Here is a 23,973-nt window from a genome sequence, read left to right as displayed (position 1 = left end):
TAAGTTGACAAAAGCTGAGTACAGTTGACCCGCCGTATCCCCAGATTACACATCCCTGGATTCAGCCAACTTCGAAACCTGTAGATAAGGAGGGCCAACTGAACTAGGACAACTTATAAATGGGACTTGAGCATCCTCAGATTTGGGCACCCTTGGAGGGGTAGGGAGGGCCATGGAACCAATCCCCTGTGGATACTGAGGGATGATGTTATTTCTAAGTAAGTGGTGATGGTTGAGATTCACACTCAGCTCTCCTTGATTTATGAATCTGAGTTAGGAGTTAACAGCTAAGTAGGCTACCTTCCTCTCAATGCTCTGCCCTAATCTACCAATTCATTACCATCTGTATTAGGTTAACACAGCCAATAACGGTCATGGAACACGCAAACTGTCACGTAATTTCCAATTCCCTATGAGAGAACACAACAAAGCAGAGAGCTTCCATCTTAATTCTCTAAGGCCCTTATTTGTGGGGTCTAGGCCCTATTTCTTTTTATCCTCCACATGCTTCTTTTCAGACAACCAACTGAAATTTGTGTTGAACATTCCAGAAAGCTCCAAAATAACCTATCTCCTTTCCCCCACCCCATTTCTATTTATTTCCTTTGGCTGGGTTTATGGCAGGCTTAAAACAGGGCCAGGGCCATCAGAGGAATTCCAGGGATGGTAAAGTCTGTGAGCCCAGGTCATCAGAGTGAGAGAACTACCCGCGATTCTGTGAGCTTCCCACGCCATCAACAACCACCCGGCCTGTACCTTGGGCACGATGCTGGGGGTGGACGCGACCCTGTTCCACACCGGGCTCACTCACTTTTGAAAATACACTCTCTCCCTTTTACACTTCCACGTGAACCCTTCCTTTGTTTTTACGCTTACAACAGCCTTGTGAGGCTAGTGTTCTTCCTACATTCTAAGTAATGAAATGAGAAATGGAGTTATTTGCTCGAAGTCACCCCATTGGTAGGCGGTACAGCGAGTACTCAGGCCCAACTACATGACTGTGAAATGTGTGTTTCCACACCACCGCGACGGACAGATAGGCCTGAGGCTGCCTGGTCACCCATCAGGGTACTGGACAAAGAACTCCCAAATTCAGAAAGAGACTAGAGTAAATGAACTTTAAAGCACCAAACAGATCTAGTATTAAAAAAAAAAAAAAAGAATTGAAATTAAAATAAGAAAATAGTATTTTTCTTTTTGATGAAAATATTTGATAGTAATATTTAATTTCAATAATTAAGGACACATGATTTGGAAAACAAATCATTTATGTGACAATGTGTATCTCATGACCAAAATTACATAAAATACTTTTTTGTTGCTGTTGTTGTTAAATTCCAAGAGAGGTCATTGCTTAGAAAAATTTAAAAAGAGCTACCACATGACTGTTGACGCCTCTGAAGTAGCTTCAACTCCTCCTCCCTAAAACTTCGATTTCTCCTACACACTCTAGCTCTGGATAGAAAGTTAAAAATAAAATAATTTCATTTGCAGCAACATAGATGGACCTACAGATGATCCTACTAAGTGAAGTCAGTCAGAGAAAAACTATCATATGATCTCACTCACATGTGGAATCTAAAAAAATGATACAAATGAACTGTTTTACAAAACAGAAACAGACTCACAGACATAGAAAACAACCTTATGGTTACCAAAGGGGAAAGGGGGCAGGTAGGGATAAATTAGGAGTATGGGATTTGCTGGTGCTGACTACTATATACAAATTAGATAAACAACAAGGTCCTGTTGTTTAGCACAGGGGATTATACTCAATGTCTTGTAATAACCTATAACAATAAAGAATATGAAAAAGAATATATATGTGTATAAAGGAACCACTATCCTGTACATTAGAAACTAACACAAAATTGTAAATCAACTATAAGTCAATAAAAAATAAAGTACCGTGAAGAACTTGATTTGATCAGTGTGCCCAGAGTTTATAGAGAATTCAAACTTTGACCTAAGTCACAAGCCATAGACAGTGTGATGAGAGCAGCACTGAAAAATATCTATTACAAGATACTAATCATTTGAATATTGGTTCCCTATGTTTTTGATCAATTTCCCTGTGAAATCTTCACTGGACCTGAAACAGAATGCATCTCCTCCTCTGACCCCAGCCCTGAATCTCACTCATTTGTGTATATTTTCCATCATTAATTGTACTCACATTTCCAACAAATGATCTAATCAATAGGAAAAAACAGTCTTGTTTCAGACCGTTACCCTCCACAACTGCTCTCCCAACCTCACTGCACACAGCTGCTGTGCCACAGATAGGAGTCTATCTGCAGGAGTTACAAGGATCAACCAGAAAGACACCTTATCCTCTGTAATGAAGCTTGTATTTTTAATGTCAGTGCCAAGTGTACAATACTATCACATCATCTGACATGAGTCTTTGCAAAAAGCACTTTTCCAAGGTTGTGTCATCTGCTCTACAATTCAAGTTACTTTGATTTTAGACGTGGCTCTGTGTTCCTTTATATGGCCCACGTGTGATTTTAGCATGACAATGAGCCCTCGCCATGTGCTGTGGTCACATGATTCTCACCTGTTTCCTTAGTAATCATCTCTACCGACCGACGGCTTCACTTTTCTTATATATAACAACACTGAATCCCAATGACTAGAGCTCACCAGTATCTGCTTCTCCTGAATAAGCAAAATTAGCCACCCAAATTCAGCTGTTAGGATTCAGCTGAGTAAATTACACAAACCGTGTAAAGGACAGAGCGTACGCACTCCAGAACTGCGTTTCTCAGACACATTATGAAACAGAAAATGCCGACTTTCCTTTCTTCATTTCAAAGAACCAAGTGCAGGATGTGTAATCTTTTACTCCCCACACATATTCTGCTCCAGTGTGGACCCTTAAATGACTCACCAATCAGAAAAAATCTAATTTGAGCAGGGTTTGACTAATTTCACTAGTCATCATTGCAAATCTTCCAAGCTCACATCTGTTGAGCATTATGTATGTGTTGTCCAAATCCTGATTGTGTGTTTTCAGTTAAATACCTTAAAACATGTCAGCATTTTAACTAAGAAGATAAGTCAACATGCTCAGGGAAGTATTCTTATCAGATAATTGTGTGCTGTTTACACACAAAACTTGCTGGAATGACGTCAATCGTTTCGCTTCTTGTAATTACCATTCCTCTAACACAGCCCCATCTTGAGAAATGACTCTTCTGCATTTCTCTTACAGAAGACAAGGATTCCAGCTGAACTAGACATGTAGACGGCCTCCCCATACCATCTTGGTTTTTCCCACCATATCTTTTGGGCACTCTGTTATCTGTGTGGTGACAGAAGATGATCCTAAGGCTGATCTGAGAAGACCTAAGGCTGGTTGAGGCCACCGTGGATGTCTTCCTGGCCATTTCCTTTTCTCTGGCTGATACTCACTGGGATGTGTTCAGACCTTCTCTTCTATTGAAATGTTAAGCCAGGAGGTAGGGAAGTCAGCTCAGCTGACCTGTGAGCCTGTCTCCGTCTTCCCACAGCAGCGCACTGGAAACTGCACGGCAGTGTAGGGCCAGCCAGCTACACAGGTCCTTTATCTAATTTTCTTATCCCCTGTCCTGGGATGAGCCAGTGGTCTTCCCACGTGTTTGAAAGTGTACTTTTATCAGTTAAAAGTCCCTAAGTGTACCATATGCTTCATACACCCAAATCTAGAATTTTTTAAAATGGAGATTTTTTTCAAAATTGAGTCAAAGTCCTAAATATCTCCCTTCCCAATTCTTAGTTAGTTACTTTTGCGCACCTTTTTCTGGAAATTGCTGTTCTAGGATTCATTTCTAATACTTCTGTGTCTTGGCTAAATACCATTTTAATCTCTCCATTATTATCATGCCCTATTATCCTCACTATGCAGTTTCAAGATTTATTAAAATTTAGGAAGCAGTATGAAATAATTTGAGAGACCTGTAAATGGACCCATGTCCTCTTGGATACACACCACTTGAAAGGTAAGATTTCAAAAGCATAGGCTGAAAGGGCTTGATAATAATGCAACTAAATCTGATACTCTGAAGAAAAACCAAGTATTTTCATACATGTAAAACATCTTATTAACATTTTTATAGAAATTTACTTTCCAGAATTGACATGAGCATCCAGATTTGCTTTCTAATTCTTCTAAAGTATAGTGCTAATGACTGTCCCCAGACTCTATGCGCTGTTACTGCCAAATATACCCGATACGTCATCTGCAGTATAAGAACAACCCCTCCTTTCTAACTCACCAGGCTTTTCTGGAGATTAATCAGTATTGACTATGAAACAGAAATGTCATAGGCTCTAAAAGAGTCATTAGGAGAAACTCTCGTTACTAAATCTTCTCAGACACTAACTATAGAACTACTCATTGTTCAGAATTCAGCTCTCCTGTGAATGTATTAAAATGGAAGACATCAGATTGCTCCCTCTTGAGCTTCCTCTTTTACCTTGGCCAACTGTATCTATTATTTTTCATAACACGCTTTTATTTATAATTGTGAGGGTTAAATATCTGTGGCACACCGTTCAGTACAGTACCGCTCTTTATATTCTGCAAGCAGTGAAGGGGAAAGCTCTTATTTAACTATAGATCAGTAGACATCTTCTTGGAGTCCTAGAGACAATATTATCACATGGCTCAGAATTAAAAAACAAAATCAATTTCCCTGAGACATTCTAAATTGATGTGCTTTTTGAGGAACAAGATCAATTACGACATAAAATCATGGATATTACCTGACGGCATTTTAGATTTTAAATCTGAGCCACGTTTCAGACAAACCTACTCCCTCATCCCCCAAAACGGACAATAGACCTTAATGAATCATTCAGTACATAGCCCTCAAACCAGCAGTCATATTTACTCCAATCTACAAGGACAGTTTAGATACTCTTATACCTCCTTCAAGATTCAAAACTTGCATATGTTTCTTCAGTGGAGAAGCATGGCAGACCCCACCTTGATGAAGTGATCAAAGTCAGTATGAGGACGGACAGGTCCTCTCAACATCCTGTGCCTCCTGATGAGATGCAGGGAGAAGGGCATCTCATCCCTCCTGTGGAATTCTTGCCGTCACTACATCACCTGACACGTCTGCTTCAGGAAGAAACATGACACTAACCCAGACCGTGAGAGACTCAACCGAATTACTAGTTGAGAATGACAACGGAAGTCTAAGGAGACGAGACGAGTGCAGGATGCGATACTGAGCTGGCTTCTACCAGAAAAACCACATTAATGTAACACTGGAGAATTTTAAATATGACCTGCTGGTCAGTAAAGATTGTTACACCAATGGTAACTTGCCAGTTTACACAGCAGGTGTAGTCATGTAAGAGATGAGCACTTGGAGAGGCTGGGTTCTGCAATGGTACTTTGCACCCCACCTGTAAGTCTGAAATTATTTCAAAATAAAGTTTAAAATTTTTACCTATCTGATCTCTATCTGACAGATGAGAAGCTTGTAATTTATGACATTTTAGAGCATTGCTCAAAAGAATGAGAAACTTGCCAGTATAACCCAGGATTTCCACTTACTCATCTTTCCACTATATAAAGCTTCCCCCAGTACAGTGGGAGAAGACTCTGCCCTACTTTCTAAGAAGATAATTCCTTTTTCTTTGCATTGATTTGGATATTGAATAAAAGGATCATGAAATCACAGAGGTTTCCCAGGCATCCCCATGCAAGCTCTCATTCACGGATCCACGAATCTGTTCCTCTGGTGTACCCACCTCCAAAATAGTAGATTAGCTGTAGAACTTACTGCTTTCCCCCTGCCATCTGGTGACCTGCTTGGCTGATCAACCAGATCGTGAATTTTATGAAGAAGAGTTTATTTCTTTTTAAGCTCTTTTATCTCGCACAGGACCTAACATGGAGTGCGGACTTAACAAGTATTTGAAGAAGAAAGAAGAGAAGGAAGGACAGCCTCAACAGCACATCAGAGAGAATCTGGGGGACAGCATGTTAAGCATATTTATACAAACTACCATTTCTCTCCAGCGATCATAATCACTATGATGGATAATCAATATAAATCAAACAAAATGATTAAGATGAAATTTCTCCCACTCTGCTACTCATCTATAGATGCTTAAGCCAGCAAAGACTCAGTGACGGCCCTGCTCCTTATCTAATTCTGTCATTTATCTTGGGGGAGTCCCAGAGACGGCTGTGGATTCTGACTCCGTTTCAATGAGCACGGCCCAGAACACTGGTCAACCAATTACAGGGCACCTGCTGTAGAAAAGGCCCAGTGTCATCATTTCAAGTTCACAGCTCGTCTTCGTACTTAAAAACTCAACGTGAACACAGTGTAAAAACACAACTGGTAGAAGCTGAATTTAATTTTTTAAAATAATTTTTTGCTGCCTCCATCACCAAATGGATAGCAAGTAACATGTGTACAAACACAAGCATGCATTACAGAAGCCAGCATTTTTTTTAAATGATTTTGATCGACATAGACAATCAGAAAATTAAGAGCCAGTCAAGGCTAGCTAGTGTGACTGTAATTAGGCTTATAACTCCAAGTCCCTCTCCTCCGACTGCTAGCTGTGGAGTCTCACCTGTCAAGTCTCTGGTAGTTAATTATAACCTTCATTTCTAACCCAAGATAACTTTGGAGAAAAAAATAAGCAATATTAAGCTGAATTAATGGCAGGTCTCTGCATTTCCGTGTCAAAATCTACTATATTTTTTTCATTATGGTTTTAAAAGAACAAACCAAGACTTTGGTTTGTTGATTTTACATGAAGAAAATGCATCTACTACTTTAGAATTCTCCCAGAGTTTTGTAAGTTTTTAAAAATAGCTGCCAAAAAATATTTCTAAAAGTCTGAACTTATTTGCATCCCACAGAGCTGATCCATGTCCAAATTCCTTTTGAAGCCACCAGGAGTTCCACATTTCTATCAGCAAAGTAGCAAGAAGATAAGAACAAGGGTCCTTACCATGCACTCTGCTTATAAAGACGTTAAGGAGCTGGGTTTTCTGTGCACACATAGGGAAAACAATTTGCTTTCTTCTAAGATTAGAGCCAATTCCAGGTAATCTACATATTTAGAGGACATGTTTGCTGTTTTCTCCCACCGGTATCCAGAAAATGTAAATTTTACCGTGACAGATATGCTCTTCCCTAAGTCCTCAATATTGGGGATTATTTTCTTTTTCTGTATTTGATATAAATTTGCTCTGTTAAGGGATCTGATTTGTAACCTGGTTTTTTAACCTAAACTATTTTCAAGATGACGGTTTCTTTTCAGGAACCCTGACTGGAGCTTTAGTGATCAGGAGACAGACTCCCTTGGTGAGAGACTGCCAAGGGGTAATGACATGCATGGAAAATGCTCACTAACACTTTCAAGCTAGCTCAAATTGAAGGCAGAGTGAATCCCACGCTGCATTTCTATGTGTTTGATTTCGACTAGGGTAATAGGCATAAATTCTCCCCGAATGAGGAGGGAAGAGAGGGGAGTAGCAGAATAGGTAAGAGTAATGTTCACAGCTCGAGAAGCAGACTGTGGAAGAGGCACGAAACACACATTTCAGGGAAAGTGATGGCCCAGAGCACTGCAAACGACCGGCAGCCCATTCCGGTGAGCAGAGATGAAAAACAGTTAACACCCAGAACAGAGGCTGGGTGGCTGTGTAGACAGAACTCTTTGTCAGACAGGGGACGCTGAGTGAGAAATGCCAAAGTGAGGAAAAGACTGGACTAGAAAAGTGCAGAGTGATGCAATGAGGATCGCCGAAAACGGCTCCTTCACGTGGACTTCAGAGAGTCACATCGGGGTGATTCAAAGTCACAGGGAGAAAAGAGAGGACTCTCCACTTCACTGTCCCTGTCAAAGGGCAGGGAAACGGCATGACTGGTAATTAAGAAGTGCTCTTAAGGAAAGGTGCCCTGCTAACACAGTGCTCCCTACAGCGCGATGACTTGAGTTAATACCGCATTGCACGTTTGAAAGTTGCCGAGAGGGGGATCTTACACATTCTCATCACAAGAACAAAAAAAATTTCTAACTATGTATGGTGACGGATGTTAATGAGACTTACTGTGGTGATTATTTCTCAGTTCATACGAAGACTGGATCATTAGGTTGTACACCTGAAACTAATATCATGTAATATGTCCATTACACCTCAATAGGAAAAAAAAAAAACCTCCATCGGAGTAATGACCAGTGACACTTTCCTTAAGTCTATACATTAAGACTCAGCAGTTTATCAACTTGTATCCCAAGAAAACGATGAGATGCTAATGACCAGGTCAGAGCCTAACCCAGCCCACATGTCTGTGCCCTGGGGACCTCTCGGTGAGGCTTCGAGCAGCACCCCGACCCCCCTCCAACAGACTGCTCTACCTCAGTCTTGAGCTGTCACGGTAAACAAACCCAGTAAACCGGCCAAAAGAATAAAGCCATAAGCCATTTTGTGGCCTCTTTATCCCCAATGTCTGAAAGACCAAGTTTTATTTACTGTAGAATCATTTAACTGACCTTGTTAGATACCAGCCATGAGTATTGTCTCCATATTTGAAAGTGAAAAAAAAAATTTAGACATGATTTCTCTTGATGCTCTTGCATTTAAAGATGGAATCATTTACCCACTAACCCTATCTCTGCCGTAGTCTAGTCTTATCCAAATATAAAGCCACACTGTATTTCCAACCTCACCCACTACAGACCACCCCTCTAACTAACTACAATGAGTTTAAATACTGTTTAGGACATAACATAATGCCTGCTTTCATCTGTAAGGTCACAAATATAACATTGGACACATAACACAACAGATTATCTATAACTCAGTTAATTTATAACTAACAGGTAGGGAAGTAGATAAATCAAATAATGTCTAGATTAATTGAACGTATGTTCCAAACAGTTTGCTCTCATTTGTTCTCAGTAAAAGACTTGAACTGTAGGTATCGTTGTTCCCATTTTACAGATGACGAAGCTCGAATTTGGTAACATCAAGCAACTTAACCAAAGGTAAACAACTAGGAGGAAGTGGCAGTCAGCAATAAAACTGACGTCACTTTGACACACAGTGTCCTTCGCCCTTACAGGGTCAAACCAGGCTATCAAGTGTGGCAAGGTCATCACTCCTATTTTCCAAATTACCCAAACAGCTAGATTTTATCAGGACGTGTGTTGCTTCCCAGCCTAATGGGTTAAATACGTGTCTTGAAAAGTAATGACTAGGTTCCTTCCTTTCTTCCTTTGATTATCTGTCTATCCACTGTTCCACATCTTCGCCTAGAATTTTCTGCTCTCTCTGTCCTGTAAAAACTTCTACTCATAGCCATTACCTCCCTCATTATAAAAAAAAGAAAGGAAGAAAAATGTATGTATTCTATGATTCTACACCCAAGTGATCAAAACTTCACTGAGATAAAAGTTATTCTTATAACACTACCCATTCAGACCATCCCAAAAGACTCACTGAATCATCCCATAAATACGATCTAAACTGCTCATGTCCTCTGCCACCTTTTCTCAAACAAATATAAATTGCTTCTTTTAAGGCATCTCACACCTGTCTCTCTTCTCTACGAATCCTCTCTCCATTTCAAGTTATTTTATTGCCCTTTTTCTGTATTTTATTCAATAAAGAGGTTTTTGGTTGTTTTTTTTTTTTAATGTTTCCATCCTGAACGTTTTACTGTGAACGGCAGTTTTCAAAGCCCAATACGTGGCCTCCAGGAGATAAGCACAAACTCGTCTTCTGTCACATAAAATCTGCTAAGTGATCATCTCTGATTAATTGAAAGGGAAGCACAGCATATTTGTTACCTGATCAAGGAGCCACACAATTTCTCTTAGAAAAATAACATCAGCATTGCCCTGGAACTTCATATGCATTTGGGATTTAAGCAACCTAGGGACATGCATTCATAACTTCAAACTGACTTCCAGGGATTATTTCAATGTAAGCATTTTGAATTGTTATGGCAAAGTTTTACAAAATTTAAAATAATGGCGTTTAAAAAATTTTTAAATTATGTTGATTTCAAAACATCAACCTCACCCTGATGGGAATATTTTGGTCATCTTTGGAAAAACTTCACATTTGTGCAAAAGCGTGATTTCACCTAATGACTACTGGTTCTTTATGAAGTAGCTGAATATTGTAGACCTTGATAAATGTCCACTGAAAAAGTTTGATGGATTTCTCAAATGTTCATTAAGAATGAAATTATGAGCTAGATTGTTAAGTCAGTAACATTGCACTAGGTTACTGCTTTCACTTTGTTTACAAGAAAACGAGAGAATGAAAGACAGCACATGGAAAGCCTATATGATGGCGCTTTGATAAAAGCAGAATGGTTATGACAAGAAATATACATACACACACAAACACACCGCTGTGCACTCTTTCTTGGAGCAGAAAAATGCTATGACTGGGCTAAAATAAATCCTAATCCACATCCCTAGAAACCTTTAATGTGTTCAGATCCTTTTGTTTTCAACGTAGCATCCGTCAGTGTTTGCACAATGTAGACACGTTGAAGGGAAAATAAGAATAAATGTGATAAAGCTTACCTTGCTTTTTGTAGATACCCACCAACAGAAATAAAATTTTTACCTTTACTTAGGGTTTATTCAAATGAAACACTGACCCCTGGAATGAACAGCAAGGATTCTTCCTCAGTCCTTCACAGTGGAACATTCACTAAGGGATAAATCCATCAGTTTGCTGTGATTCACTTCACCAGAAAAACTGACAAAGTACAGAGTGAAAATGCGGATGGACAGATGTTCTGCCAACACACTGACTGAGAAACCCTTCAGCCGTGCTCAGCACCCAGCTGAAACACTCCGGAAATCTTTCCGGACATGAAAATAATCAAACCTGCAACAGACCAGGAGCAGATACCAGGATGGTAGGGGCCAGGCCAGGCTCCCCTGAAGCGCCCTTCAGTTCAGGAGGCACTCAGATGGAACTCTCTGCCCAAACACGCAGGCAGAAAGAAGCTGTGGAAAAAATCTCAATTTGGCTACCACTTGGCCACCAGATAAACACACCGCAAACTGCCCACTGTTCATCTAATGTCACCTCTAACTGACTTCTCTTCACATCCATTTTTAACCAAAATGTCACTTTAAAAAGCAAATGAAAGAACACCCATTAAAACAAGGCCACCACTGAGAAAAATGGGCTTGAACTGGTCATAACTTAAAAGACAACAGGCTCCATAATTACACTTTGCAGGTTTTTCATGGCGAGAATCGGAAAAGGATGTATAAGCATCAAGTCAGCGTGAGCATCATTCACCCCCAAGAAAGAAGCTAAAAAGTCAACTGGCTGTAAGAACCCACTACTCTTCACTTATTCGTGAACATCCTTGTTCTAATTTTGGAAATGGCACTTTTACTAACGTGCCACAATCATGGTCAACTAGGCACTTGTAAGTCCTCCTCTGTTTCTAGGAATAAAGCGTCACTCCCTGAGCCGCAGCTTCACTCTGACAATAACATCTAGGTTGAAGTTTTAGCCTGGCTAACAAATGCCAAAAACCTCACAAACTCTTTCGCAGGAGTGACAGTTTTGCGTTTCCCACCCCAAAGCAAAAAATGAGCAATTCTCCATTCAGACACTGACAGCCATCCCCTTTGCTTTCAGAAGGCCAGACGCCCTACCTTGCCTACATAGAGGGGGTCTGATCCCATGTACTCCTCCAGCACAAAGAACTGATTCCACACCCAGCTGCGCTTGGTCCGGGACCTCCCCGACTGGAAATAGGGCTTTGATCTGGACCTTGGGAGCTCTGCTTGACTCATCCCAGAAAAACACAGGAAAAGAGCTATTAGCTGCAGAAAATGGCAGAACTCCACTTTGCCCAACTTCATCTTTTTTTTTTTTTCTTTCTTTTTCCTGTGTAAGAAAAAAACCTTGACAAGAGAAAAGGCACAGTTCCAGTTGGCTTAGTAGCTCTTGCCTCCGGCAGGGTGTCAGCTGGGAGTCCAGAGATAATAATTTGTAGAGAGTTCGATTGGGAGAGGTCACAACTGCTGAATAACCTTCGCCAAAGAATGGTGTGATAGGTACCTATCAGGACAGAGAGAAGAGCCAGTGTGAGAAACCACAGCACATAATAACGTGTGACTTTCATTTACTAACTTAAACTAAGACAGAAAATTGCAAAAGCCGTTGCCACATTCATAAGTTACTTAAATACTGCTGATGCAGAATTATCCTGATTCCATAATATAACCTAAAAATTTCGTGTTTCTTCTAGGGCATTCTGTTTGAGCATATGGTTTTATTTAACACAAATGGAGCAACATGTCGGTTAAAAATATCATTTTAATGCTAGCCGTTATTTTTTTCTTCTATAGTACAGTCAGTTTCATTCGTTGGTATTAGACTATGAAAGCAAAGCAGCTCAAAGCAGGGATTTAACCAAATGGAAAGGACATATGCTGGTTTAAATCTCTTCTGTGAAACTGTAAAGAGAAATAAAGAAGTATGAGATGCTTCAAAGCTGGTTGATTGATTCTGAGTCACAGAATACCAGCTGTTTTGATGTGTTCTGATTTGATTGTGATCAGCTGAAAAGCTCAGTGGTTTCCAATTTTCACCCTTCAAACTTATTGTCACGTACGCTGTGGAGCACGGGAGGTTATTCTGCTGCACTAAAGTTATTTACTCCTTTACAAATATTGATTGACAATCTCACAGGATGGCGAGCGCACAGTAGGGCCTTTCTCCATCAAGACTGATGGGACTGAATTGTACTGATCATCAGAGGGGTGAGAAAAATCAGTTGTATTTATGAGAGCCGTTCACAGTTCTATGCATCCAGGAGGTATCTTAGCAGCAGTACAGAGAAACCCTTTTATTCTAAAGTCTACTTATTTCAGTCACAGAATTCTGATTATGCCAGAGATATAAAACCAGTTTATGAAATAAACACCGCCCGAAAACACAGAGGCATGAGAATTTCCGACAAAGTGCTCACTTAAATCACTACGCTGCACTTTGGTTTATGAATTCATTTGACTATCTCTAAATAAATCAACAATCAGATAATTAAGGCAAAAGATTAACATTTGCTTTTTTTTGAGGGAGAGGAGAAAAATGCAGTTTTAAGAACACGAAGCCACAAGACAGCTCCCTATCAAAGCAGAAAACACACTATCTTTACATCAGCTTTTCCAGCTTCCTACCTGTCTCTCTTATAACAAGAATGTCTGCTACTCATTAGATGATTTCTGACAGTCAAATTGCTTCTGGAAAATGCCATATATAGTAAGACAGGCGAAACTGATTGCATATGCTATAACAGTCCACACAACTGGAAGAAACAGGTTCGTGGGCTTTGAGCTGTATTCAAATGAACATATTCTGGTTAAAGTTTTGAAATTCCAGAGGCTATTCCAGAATAATCCAACATACAGCTAACTGATGTGCACTGAGAACCACCAAAACAGGTAAACTTTTATTGAGCCATATTAACTGCAGTCTGCGCACTGAACACCTTCTCCCAGAATCCAGATCTCCCATCTGATGATCAGAAATGAAATGGGTCCATCTAGAAATCACTCTAGAAGGGCGAGTTGTTCTATGCTTAGAATTATAAACAAGAAGTAACTTGGGGTCATCTATTGATACTCCATCCTTGGGTTCCAAGTTCACTGCAGGCTGGTCTGAGCTAACCCACCTGAGAGCCGGGTTACCTGGAGTTAAAGAACGCAACTAAGTACTTAACTAGGAAACGGTGCTCTAGGGTAGGGTTAGTCTGTGATGAGCCAGGAATCCTGGCCAGGCCCTCACACTGAGTGGCCTTTAGTTGGAGGCAAGGGGAGGGCCACGTGGCTCCTGTTGCAAACCAGGTTCCCCGGGGAAGGGGATGGAGGGAGTGGGTTAGAGTTCTGGTGACAGGACTGAAACCGGCCTGTGAAACTGCTGGCTAAAGAACATTTCCAGTCTCATCGCTCTCCTTCCTCAAGAGAAAATTAATTTTCTCATAAAAATAAGGGCATAAACACTTTGGTCCCTAAGACAAAATGTTTAAAAACATGATATAGCTCAATTATGTTATTCAGCCTCTTCTGTGGATTAAGTGAACTTGGTAACATTGCTTCAGTGCGAAAATGTATCCAACATCCAAAAAATCAGCAAACGAACTTTCGGAATTCTAAATTTGGGGAGTTATCATCATTATATACTGCTAAAGTCTGGGGGCACCTGCATCAGATAAAGATTCAAATTCTGAGTCTCTCATGCCTTCGCTATGCAATCTTGGACAAGTTGTTTAAATTCTAAACTAAGTTCCAGAGATGAATCCTCAAGCCTCCCACTTGTAAAATGAAAATGTTAATAACTGCATCTGATTCATAGGATTAAATAAGCAAGTCATAAAAAGCTAAGGATAATGCCCAGCACAGCTAAAAGCACTAATATATATATATATAATATATATATATATATATTATATATATATAAAACAGTTGTTGGGGTTGCTATTATCATTTTTTTCAGTTTGATACTAGTTTGTGAAGTGACCTTAGTTTTTATCTTAATGTCTTCTATAGTAAACTGTTTCAGAAAACTCTTAACACTGAATGAAAATATTCTTGACAGCTTTAGTCAGTGCCCGAGCACTATGCAGATCATAAACCAAAACATCTAGATGGATACAAACAATGACAACAAAACGCTTTCTTACAAAAAAGAATGTAATATTTTCTTTCCAAAAGCCATGTCCTCGGTAATTTTTATAAGTCAAAACTCGTATCAGTACTGGAGAAATTTATGAGTTCACTCAGGATGTTCACTCAGGATGTTTACCGACAAAGAAGAAATGTAACCTGGGCTGGGAACGGGATGACTGTGGTCTCTGTCCCAGAACCTCCACCACTTGCTGCAATGACCTTGGATCCCTCTGGGATTCCATGTTCCACATTTGCAAAATGCGGCATCTGAACTACTTTCTCTTATAAAGTCTGTTTGTTACAGGTTTTAATTACTTGGAAATGCTTTTGTTGCCATTTTTCAGTTGTGAAAAAGTATACATTGTTAATAATTAAAGGGTGGAGAGATTAAAGAAAGTCACAGGAATGTAAAAGACGCATGTGGCATATTTATGAGATGTAGCATGCATTTTTAACATGAGATGTTTAAATTACTCTTCTTGCCTCTTGATATTTCTCTTCCATTGTGGAGTTATTGGACTAGCTAGAACATATACAAGAACTGGGTGATAGAAAATGCCAGGGGTTACTTTACAGTCACTGAGATAATATTTGTAAAGATACCTGAGAATTCTGTACTTTCCTACTTAAGCCAAGGGTTTTAAAAGCAGTTAGTATTAACATGTACCTGAATGAACAGGGATGTTTACCCTATCTCCGCATCTCAGTATCTAGAACAGGAGCAGGCATCATAATTGGTATTCAGAAAATATTTACAGAATGTTTCTTTTCATTAGAACCAACCTCATTTTCTACTGTGAAATACTGACCATATAATAAGGCAACAGATAAACTTCTTGGTAACTCTACCATGTTTATAAGTCACAGCCACTTTGAAAACAATTCCATCGTATTTCTCTGCAGGGTTGGAAGCATTTGCCATGCTCTTGAGCCAAACTTCCTCCACCTTTCCTGAAGGCCACAAGCGGGCACAAGGATACTTTGACTGGAGGATGAAACTCTCTTTCATGAGGCAGATAAGTGCCTTTCTAATACCCTCTGTGCCGTGCGCTTGTAAAGTCGGGAAAACATGCATGAATGAGTGTGATGTGAGCGGGGCAGTTTCATCATGCGTTCACTAATATTTTCTGTAGTTACGACCTGATACAGCAGGAAGGAAAGTTGTCTGGTCCAGGGCCTGGAGTCCCCTTTCTTTGTCAGTCCTCCGCAAGTCCCTGACTGGCTTTCCAATCAGATCTGGTTTTCAAAGTAAGGGCCCATGCCGCGGTTCACCCCAGCTCATCCTGTCCGTACTGAGGTACCACGAAAGAAACGAAGGGCCCTGAAGCATGAGGAAAAGCCTTCGATTACTTGTGGTCATCAAACAGGAGTAATCAAGACTTGAACTTAAGATTTCCTATCCCATAACCTCACCCAAAAGGCTTCCAATCTTTACACAAATGTCAACACGTATGAAGGTACCACAGTGACATTTGGGCCATATCCATGAACTTGAGCAGCCAACCGATCACAGCTGTTGACTTTTTCCCCGATGGGTTAAATATTGCCTGGCGAATCTGCACCCCAAACCCCAGAGCAGAAACCCGCGCCCTTTCTTCTCTGACTTCCATGTTGCCCATCTTCTCCCCTTCTTCCACCCTGTCTCCTATGTGAGTGTCACATCCAGGGGTTAACTAGGGGGAAGTCACATCAGAAACAGAGACCTCTGCACCCACGCTGTGCCGTGGGTCATCATGTCTCCATGGGAAAGCTTAGGAGAGTGACACTCTGGAGGTCTGGAGCACTGACCTGGTCACTACGACTAGCCTAGGGAAAAAGGACAGTACAGAAGAATGTGTTGGGAACACAGTTAGGTAACCTCTACAGATCTGTATCAACTTTTGGACAGTTACAGACGTGTAGCATTATAACTTCGAGGAGAAAAACAACAGGAAAAGGTTACGTCTGAGGGGCCAACCACAGATGTTTGAAAGAGCAGTGGTGATGGCGACCAGACAAATAATTGATCTAAAATCTAAAAATATCTGGGTAAGGCATCAAACATTATTTTGTTTTTGCTCTGATATTTTAAAGCCAAAACTTGTTTTTTTTTTTAAACTTATAACATTAGTTAGGTTGTTTTTTGGGGTGTCTTTTTGTTTTTGCCAAACTAAGAGTACATGAAAATCACCAAAGTAATACTGTGACCAGCACAAAACATCTTCGTCAGAGAATACAAAATTAAACCTCGCAAAGGAAATCTTAAATGGACCGGAGCAAAAAGAAAAAAACAAGGGAGAGGGGTGAGAAACAGTCAGGTGGTATTTACTAATTCAACATCATTTGTTTGACCTAAAATCACTTTATCATGCTATTTTTTGTTCCAATTATTTTTGTTCAACTCAGTGGCAAAGAATTATTTCCAAATAGATAGTTTATTATTCATTTAACCTTAATAGCTAAAATTATTTTACCCAAATAAATTCATTACTATAAAATTTTCTTGGATTTTCTGCTCCACTTAACACCTCTGTGAACCTATTTTCAAAAATCAGATCAAGTGACCATCATGCTCTTAATCAAATGTTTCATCCAGACCTAAAAACAATGACTAAAAAATCCCTTAATAACAACCAAAAAAAAAAAGGTATTTTATGCATCAGCATACCTGTTAACCAGCAAAAGGGCAAATCTTCCAGACCCTGTTCTATCTAAAGTCAACATGATAAAAACACAATATGTATCTTACTCAGCCACTCACATCAATATATACCCATAAACACATGCCTAATTACCAATTAATTTATCCTTGCGAAACTGCCTTTCAGAAAGGCACAGACAGCTATCTGCCTTCTAGGAATAACTTGGGCTATAAAATATGACAATCAATTACACTAAAAGGAAATCTATCCCTAGTTTAGGTTTGGTGGCACTGAGTTAAACTGAAATGTGTGCTTTGCAGTCCAATATCAATAGTCAATGGCTTACCTCAGTTAAAGACTTTATACCATGAATTTCTCTAAAATATACACAAGGAATAGATGTTCAAGCTCTGGGTGCCTGGAGCTGCATAAGATATAGGTCTTCTGCAACTGACTTGAAATATACTTAAGGCATATCACACTAACAAATAGCTTGTTACCTACTGGTAGTTTAAAGAAGACTTGAAGTCCTGCCTCTTTACAAAACTGGTGCAATTCACAATCACGTGGAAGATGAGAGTCCCAAAATAAATTCAGTAATTTGCACTTTCTATGAAAATTGTAAGAACGCCATTCGAGGACTGTCAGTATACTTGATAGAAAATAACCCCTGAGAATCAGAAAAATCCATGATGGATAACTGCCAAACAACTTAAGAACGTAACTCACATTCCCCAAGATGTTTTGCTGGCTGGTCTAGAAAACATAGTAGTACAAGAAATCACAGTTGTAACAACAACAAAATGGGGGGGGGGGGTCGTCTTGCTGTTGGGCTGTTGGGAGGAAACTGTCATTTCCAAGTCAGCTTTAAAGCTGAACTACATTTTGCCAAGCAGCAGATTTTTAATGAGTCCTTGTGAAGAGGAACAATACAAGTTTGAAAGTGGAAGTTAGCACTTCACAGCAGTGGCTAGAGGGCACTGTGAAGGCATCACCACTGCTCTCAGAACAACCTTCCATGTACTAGTTCTTTTGTATAGTCTGGCCAAAGAAGCCTGTTCTTTTTCGGAGGCTTCTTCGGTATTTAACGGCAATTATTTAAATTCAGCAGAGTCTGCCTCCTGATTCACGCAATGTCTTCATTAAAGACCTTCATTTGCCCTTGCCTTTCCCCAGGACAGCAGCCACCTGTCTCCACTGAGGTCCGGACTGTGATTTATCTCTGGGCACAGAGTTCAAGTAGTCTCATTGTTAAAAAGGTTAACACTCGTTCATCAGTACTTTTACTGATTTTTAAAGTGCATCCACTTCATACATTTTGGAAAATGCAGAAGGGGGAAAAGGTCTGTTCTAAGCTCGCATTCACGATGCAAGATGCCATGGGACTACAATGGAGAGAAAGTAATCCGGGACAAGAAGCATTTCAAGACCTGTGGCCACACTTCACCTCCAACTACCACGTGCAAACAGAGCTTTTAGAGACGATGTCTATGGGGTAGAAAGAGAGAGGGTGTCACCTCAGTGCTGCAGAAGGGAACTGTTTGGTTCTCCTGAGCACTCATGACGGGCAGGGGGGAATTAAAAAAATAAAGAAGTTATCCTGCTGATGTATGAAGATTCCTCAAGTGGGGGGAACCACAGAGCTGGAATTGGCACGAGAAAAACCTAAGCGGTCTTTTCTATCTTTACAAAGAACACAACCACAGTCCATAGACGACTCGTGAAACGCCCAAGGTCACACGGCCAGGGACTGATGGAACTGGGCATTTCTGGATGCAACAAAAATTTACAGTGCTTGTTCAATATTTCTCATTCTGATAAGGAAGATGTTTCTAATTTACTACCTTCAGAATTTCTCATCCTTTCCAAAAGCCAAAAAAAAGTAGATTTGCTCTAACTCAAATTTTTACTATAACCAATGAGTTTGAATGTTGCAAGTAGACCATCACGATTCCATCCAGAAGGGTCATGATACAGAGTAAAAGTAAAAAGGGAGCTGTTTCTCAGGATTGTACGTTTAGATGTTACCAAAAAATAGAGAGTAAGCAGCACCCGATTTTGAAATTGCCTTCTGCCTTCTAAACAACCCTGGTGATCAAAAAATAATAGTAACTTCCTACTATGCTGTAACTCTATGGTAGTTAACTATCACTGCTGAAATCTGAATAACAGTCCATTGAATGTTTTAGAAATAGGGTACCAACTCAGGAAAATATCTTAGGATACAAGAATGCGTATGTATGATTATTTGGTTTTTGCTATAAATCCTGTATTTTGAGATGTCTCCCTGTTCCTAATGTAACGGTTATAATCACTCTAGATTTAATATTGCCATTTTCAGCTTTTACTATGGAAATACACTATCATGTTTCCTTTCTGCACCATTTAAAGTTTAGCATTAACTTCAATAACTTTAATACTGATGAAACAGCCCTTTTTTTTTGTACTGAAAAGGTATTATTTTTTACATTTTAATTAGTGGGGCTGGGGACCCTCTGTGATATGTGACTTCTCATGTAAAGAGACTGTAATCAAATCCATTAGCTCCTTGGGCCAGATAACATCACAACCACAGACCACAACCTCCTACCGATAATTAGCCTAAATATTCAGGCAGGGGCCCTGGAAATGAATTACACAGCCTGTAGTTTGCATCTGGTTATCAGACATGGAATGAAAAGTTCTCTAAGTGAATGACAGAGTCAATTTCAACTAAGCACGTATAACCTCGGCCATGGATGCAAGGAATTTAAAAAAAAAAAGGAACAAGTTTATAATTAACTAGAAGCCTATGTAAGTTAAACAAAGTGTCTTCTGAGCTATTTATATAACATCAAAATGTTAAAATCGTATTTAAAGAGCTTGTTTCTTTGTATTTTTACAACATATCTCAGCAGTATCCGTTTTCATTTTTAAATTTCCCTTCCATTTACACTGAGGCAGGTAAGAGTTACGTGAGTTCAATACAACATGTTTCAGTAAACACTTGGCAAAGCAGCTGCAAAGAAATTCTACCAGGAAGAAAATCTGCAGCATAATCTGAAATGAATGTAAAGACATTCATGTCGGCACATTCATTGGCACTGATAATTTTGTCAGTGAGGAGTCTTGCAGAATGAGGGGGAAATGTCTGCGGGGATATCTTTCTGCAGAACCAGCAGATTCCCAGAGGAGGCACTCAAGTACTGCCTGTTACAGCCAGATCTGCTCTGCTTGTCAGAGGCGGAGGAGCGGGTCACACACAGGACTCTGATCACATGCCTTTCTTCGCTGTCCTCAGCTCCCCTTACCACCTCATTTAGAAGCCACTGAGTCCTTCTTGCTAAGGACAACAGCTTCCATCACCATCCCTTTGCAATCAACGAAGGTGCCTTGTTATTTCAGAAGTTTCTGAAACTCCCAATTTAAGCTAAGGCTTTGAAGCCTTCCCAGCCAGTAAAAAGCATGTGGGGTGGGGGGCGGAGAACCGTGATGCGACACAGACTGCTAATGCAATAAATGAGAAAATCAAAGAAGGTGACGATCACTGAGGCATAAATTCTCACAACACTGAACAATTTACAGTACTTAACAAAAGATTTCTAAAAGAGAAAGTACTGGACTTTACACAGAGATGTATGCACTTCCTTACATCAGTGGCAATTCTGAGAAGTTCCTATCAGCTCTGCCCTCACAAAAACTAACATGCTGAATGCCAGCGAGACCAACAAAGAAATCGCGCCTGAGGAGACACGGTGGGGGGAGTTTCAGATCCAGGACGGCTGAGCAGTGGCCAACTCAGTAGGCTCCCCATCCTCACTCCTTGACTGGATACTAAAAACTAGAGTCAATTCAAGGGTAAACAGCAGTAATATAGATGCTTGACAATTACCTTTTGATAAGAAAGCTCTGTGCCATTAAATCAATAAAAGTTGACTTAAGAAGAGTTGTGAGCCTGTCAGCTGATAACACAGTTCTAATGACTTACCGCAGCCCTTAATTACAATAATATCTCACGTTGGAAGGGTACAGTGCCCTTTTATGAAAGCTGCAAACCTTCCTGGCTTTTAGCCCGTTGATGGTCTGCACTACGGATGATGGTTTTCTTTTATATCTCTTTCCACAGACAGACTTTCAGCTAGCTTTACCAGATAAGACTATTAAAGTTGGATGCTAGCTAATTGCTTCTGCCACTCCACTCCGTATGAAACACCAGCAGGGAAGCACCACTTCCACAGAGTTGCCAGTTTGATTACCTGCCTCAATCCTTTTGCATTTTAATTCAGATTGTTCCAAATAACCCAGAAATGGAGGAGGATTCTTAACGTATTGCCCTTTACAGAGAGTAACCAGAAAAGAGCATGTGCAAACAATATCTAACTAGGTCTTCCAGAAAGAAGTACATGGTGACTTACTGAAAGCTTCGAATGCAATCACTTTCTTCCTTAGTGCTTTCTTGACTACAACTTGGCTTTTTAAAGACACACTTAAAACTATTCAGATGTTGCTGGCAGTGTATCAATGCAAACTTTCCTTAAAAAAAAAAAGCTGCTACTCCCCCTAAACTCTTATAAAACACACATTTTTGTGATGTTAACCTGGTATTTTTAAAATGCATTCTTGTCCCTTAGCTCAAGCCATACATTAACACGTTACTTACATTTTTTCCCTATTTTCTCCCCATAAAGTTCTGTTTGTCTACTTTTGTAAGAAAAAAATAATCTGAATACCTGCCTGGTTACAGGAATTACGAAGGGCGAGTCTTACTTAAAGATGTTTCACTTAATAAATGATCCGATAAAGAGAAGATACTTCTTACAAAATAAAAGGCATCTTAAGTATATTCATGGTTCAATCTGCAGATCTCCAAAGCCTGGAGACACCCAATCCTGGATGGTTTCTTCACAGGTTCCCATCTGCCCACTGCTGGCTGAACTAACTGCCAATCTTTACTCACCTGAACTATATCTAAGAAATCCGTAAGGTTAACGGTCTAAAACGTGGAGCCAATGAAGACAATAGGTCCTTCCTCACTCATCCACGCTGGGAGGCTGAATGCCCGCAACCAGCCGTGGATCAGGTGTGCCCACGAAGAAGTCCACCAAGCATTCCGGGAAGCAGGGCGCCCTTTTAACAGCGCACACCTCAGGCACAGCCGGGCGGAAGGGAAAGGGGGTGCCTGGTAGAGGCCAGCCCTGCGGCTGCCCGGTAGCAGCGGAATACTAATCACAGTGAAAAGGCGAAGCGCCCTTACATGAGCTCCACCTTCACGAAAGGTAAAAGGAGTCTACGCAGATGGTCAGACGGACTCCTGCACAAGCAGGCACACACCCCCTTCCAGTCCCAGCCCGCGGCACAAGTCGGATGCCCCTCCAGAGCGGAGTTCTGCCCCCATCCGTTCCAGGTCAACGGAGGGGGTGGGGGGGTATCCCTCGCGCTCCTCTTTGGAGAGAGCGGGCCAGACTGTGCTCCCGCTTCCTCTGGAGAAGGCAGGCATCTGCGCTCTCCCTGAACTCGCCAAATCAAACCGCACCTGGTGTCCGTCAGCAGCGGCTTTCCGGGCCCGGAGCCCTCAGCTCGGTCCGCCCAGCCGTCCTGGCCGGCGAAGCCACGGCTCAGGGCCACAGCAACTTGGGGACGTCAGGGAAACTCCGCCGGCCGCCGAGTCCCGCTCCCCGAGGCGCACGGCCAGGGCGCGCTTCCGCCCGGCGGCGCCCGCCCCAGCCCCCAGCAGGCGGACCCACTCACCTGGGGCCTCGCTGCCCTCCCCGCGGCGTCCGGGGCCAGCCGCCCGGGCGTTGGCATCCGAAAGGGTGCGAGCTCAGCAGCCGGGCGCCTTGGGACCCAGTGCGCGCCGCTGGGCGCACGGGGCGGACCCGCGGCGCCCGCTCGGTACTCGCGGCGGCGGCCGGCCGGGCGCCTGCTCCAATCACAGCCCTCGCCGTCGGACGCCGGGCGCGGGCTGCGTCGTCCCTGCCCCGGCCGCGGGCGCCCCCGGCCCGCCGCCTCCGCCGGCGGCCACGGGCGGCTCGGGCGCGCGCGTCCGGAGAGAGGGCGAGAGGGCGAGCGCGGGGGAGGAGGAGACTGGGCGCCGCGGCCGGGCCGGGGCGGCGGGCGGGCGCCGAGGAGGGGAGGCTGGTCGGCGGCGGGCGCCTGCAGACAGCGCCGTGCGTGGCCGGCCCGGGGAGCCGCTGAGACTTCGGCACCTCCCGCAGCCCCAGCGAGGGCTCCTGGCAGGGAAGCCGCTCAGCCGGCACGCGCGCACCCCCGCGCGCGCACCCCCGCGCACCCCTCCTCCACCGCCCTCCTGACAGCTCCGTGCCCACCGAGTCCTTCGCAGGAAAATCGAGAGGAGCGGTGAAAGTAGGAGGGGCCGCAGCCCATCCATCTCTCCGCGAGGTATTTGCATCTGAAAGCGCGGAACTGGCGGAGAGTTTGGAGAATTTTTTCCAGCGCCCTCCCCTCCCCACCCCCAACGTGTCGTGGAAGCCGTGATCAATTGAGCTCCTGAGGCATGAAGGCAGAGTCATAAAACTAATCAGAACTTACAGTTTTCTTGCGTGATAGTTTTGCCCTTTCAATCTCCTCGGACTGCCCTAGTTCTACTTTCTTTACTGGCAGAAAATTCCCTCCCCTGCTGGGCGCTCTAATGCAAAACTCCCGAGGTGTGTGATTTACGCGCCGGGTGGGA

General features: G+C 42.0%; 1 protein-coding gene across 6 annotated transcripts in view; it reads right to left on the bottom strand.

The window, feature by feature from the left end:
- CDH7 (cadherin 7) overlaps window positions 1-23,841 on the bottom strand; it is a 120,260-nt gene extending 96,419 nt beyond the window's left edge. For 3 of the 6 annotated variants that reach the window (XR_012503266.1, XR_012503267.1, XM_074355142.1), the window contains exons 1-2: window positions 23,031-23,841; window positions 11,665-12,073 (exon numbers count right to left, since the gene is read on the bottom strand). Coding sequence is in view for 4 of the 6 variants with exons in the window: in XM_074355142.1 (XP_074211243.1) it covers window positions 11,665-11,874 (210 nt within the window). In the remaining 2 variants the exon portion in view is untranslated. Of the gene's footprint in view, window positions 1-11,664; window positions 12,074-22,239; window positions 22,540-22,815; window positions 22,955-23,030 lie in introns of those variants that run through there. The other 3 variants (XM_045510571.2, XM_010947025.3, XM_074355143.1) reach the window with 3 other exon arrangements.
- Window positions 23,842-23,973: the final 132 nt, after the last annotated feature.

This window comes from Camelus bactrianus, chromosome 30 (genome assembly GCF_048773025.1).
Source record: "Camelus bactrianus isolate YW-2024 breed Bactrian camel chromosome 30, ASM4877302v1, whole genome shotgun sequence".
NCBI lineage: Eukaryota > Metazoa > Chordata > Mammalia > Artiodactyla > Camelidae > Camelus > Camelus bactrianus.
The sequence above is the reverse complement of the archived record's forward strand: the minus strand, read 5'-3'. Positions and strand labels throughout refer to the sequence as shown.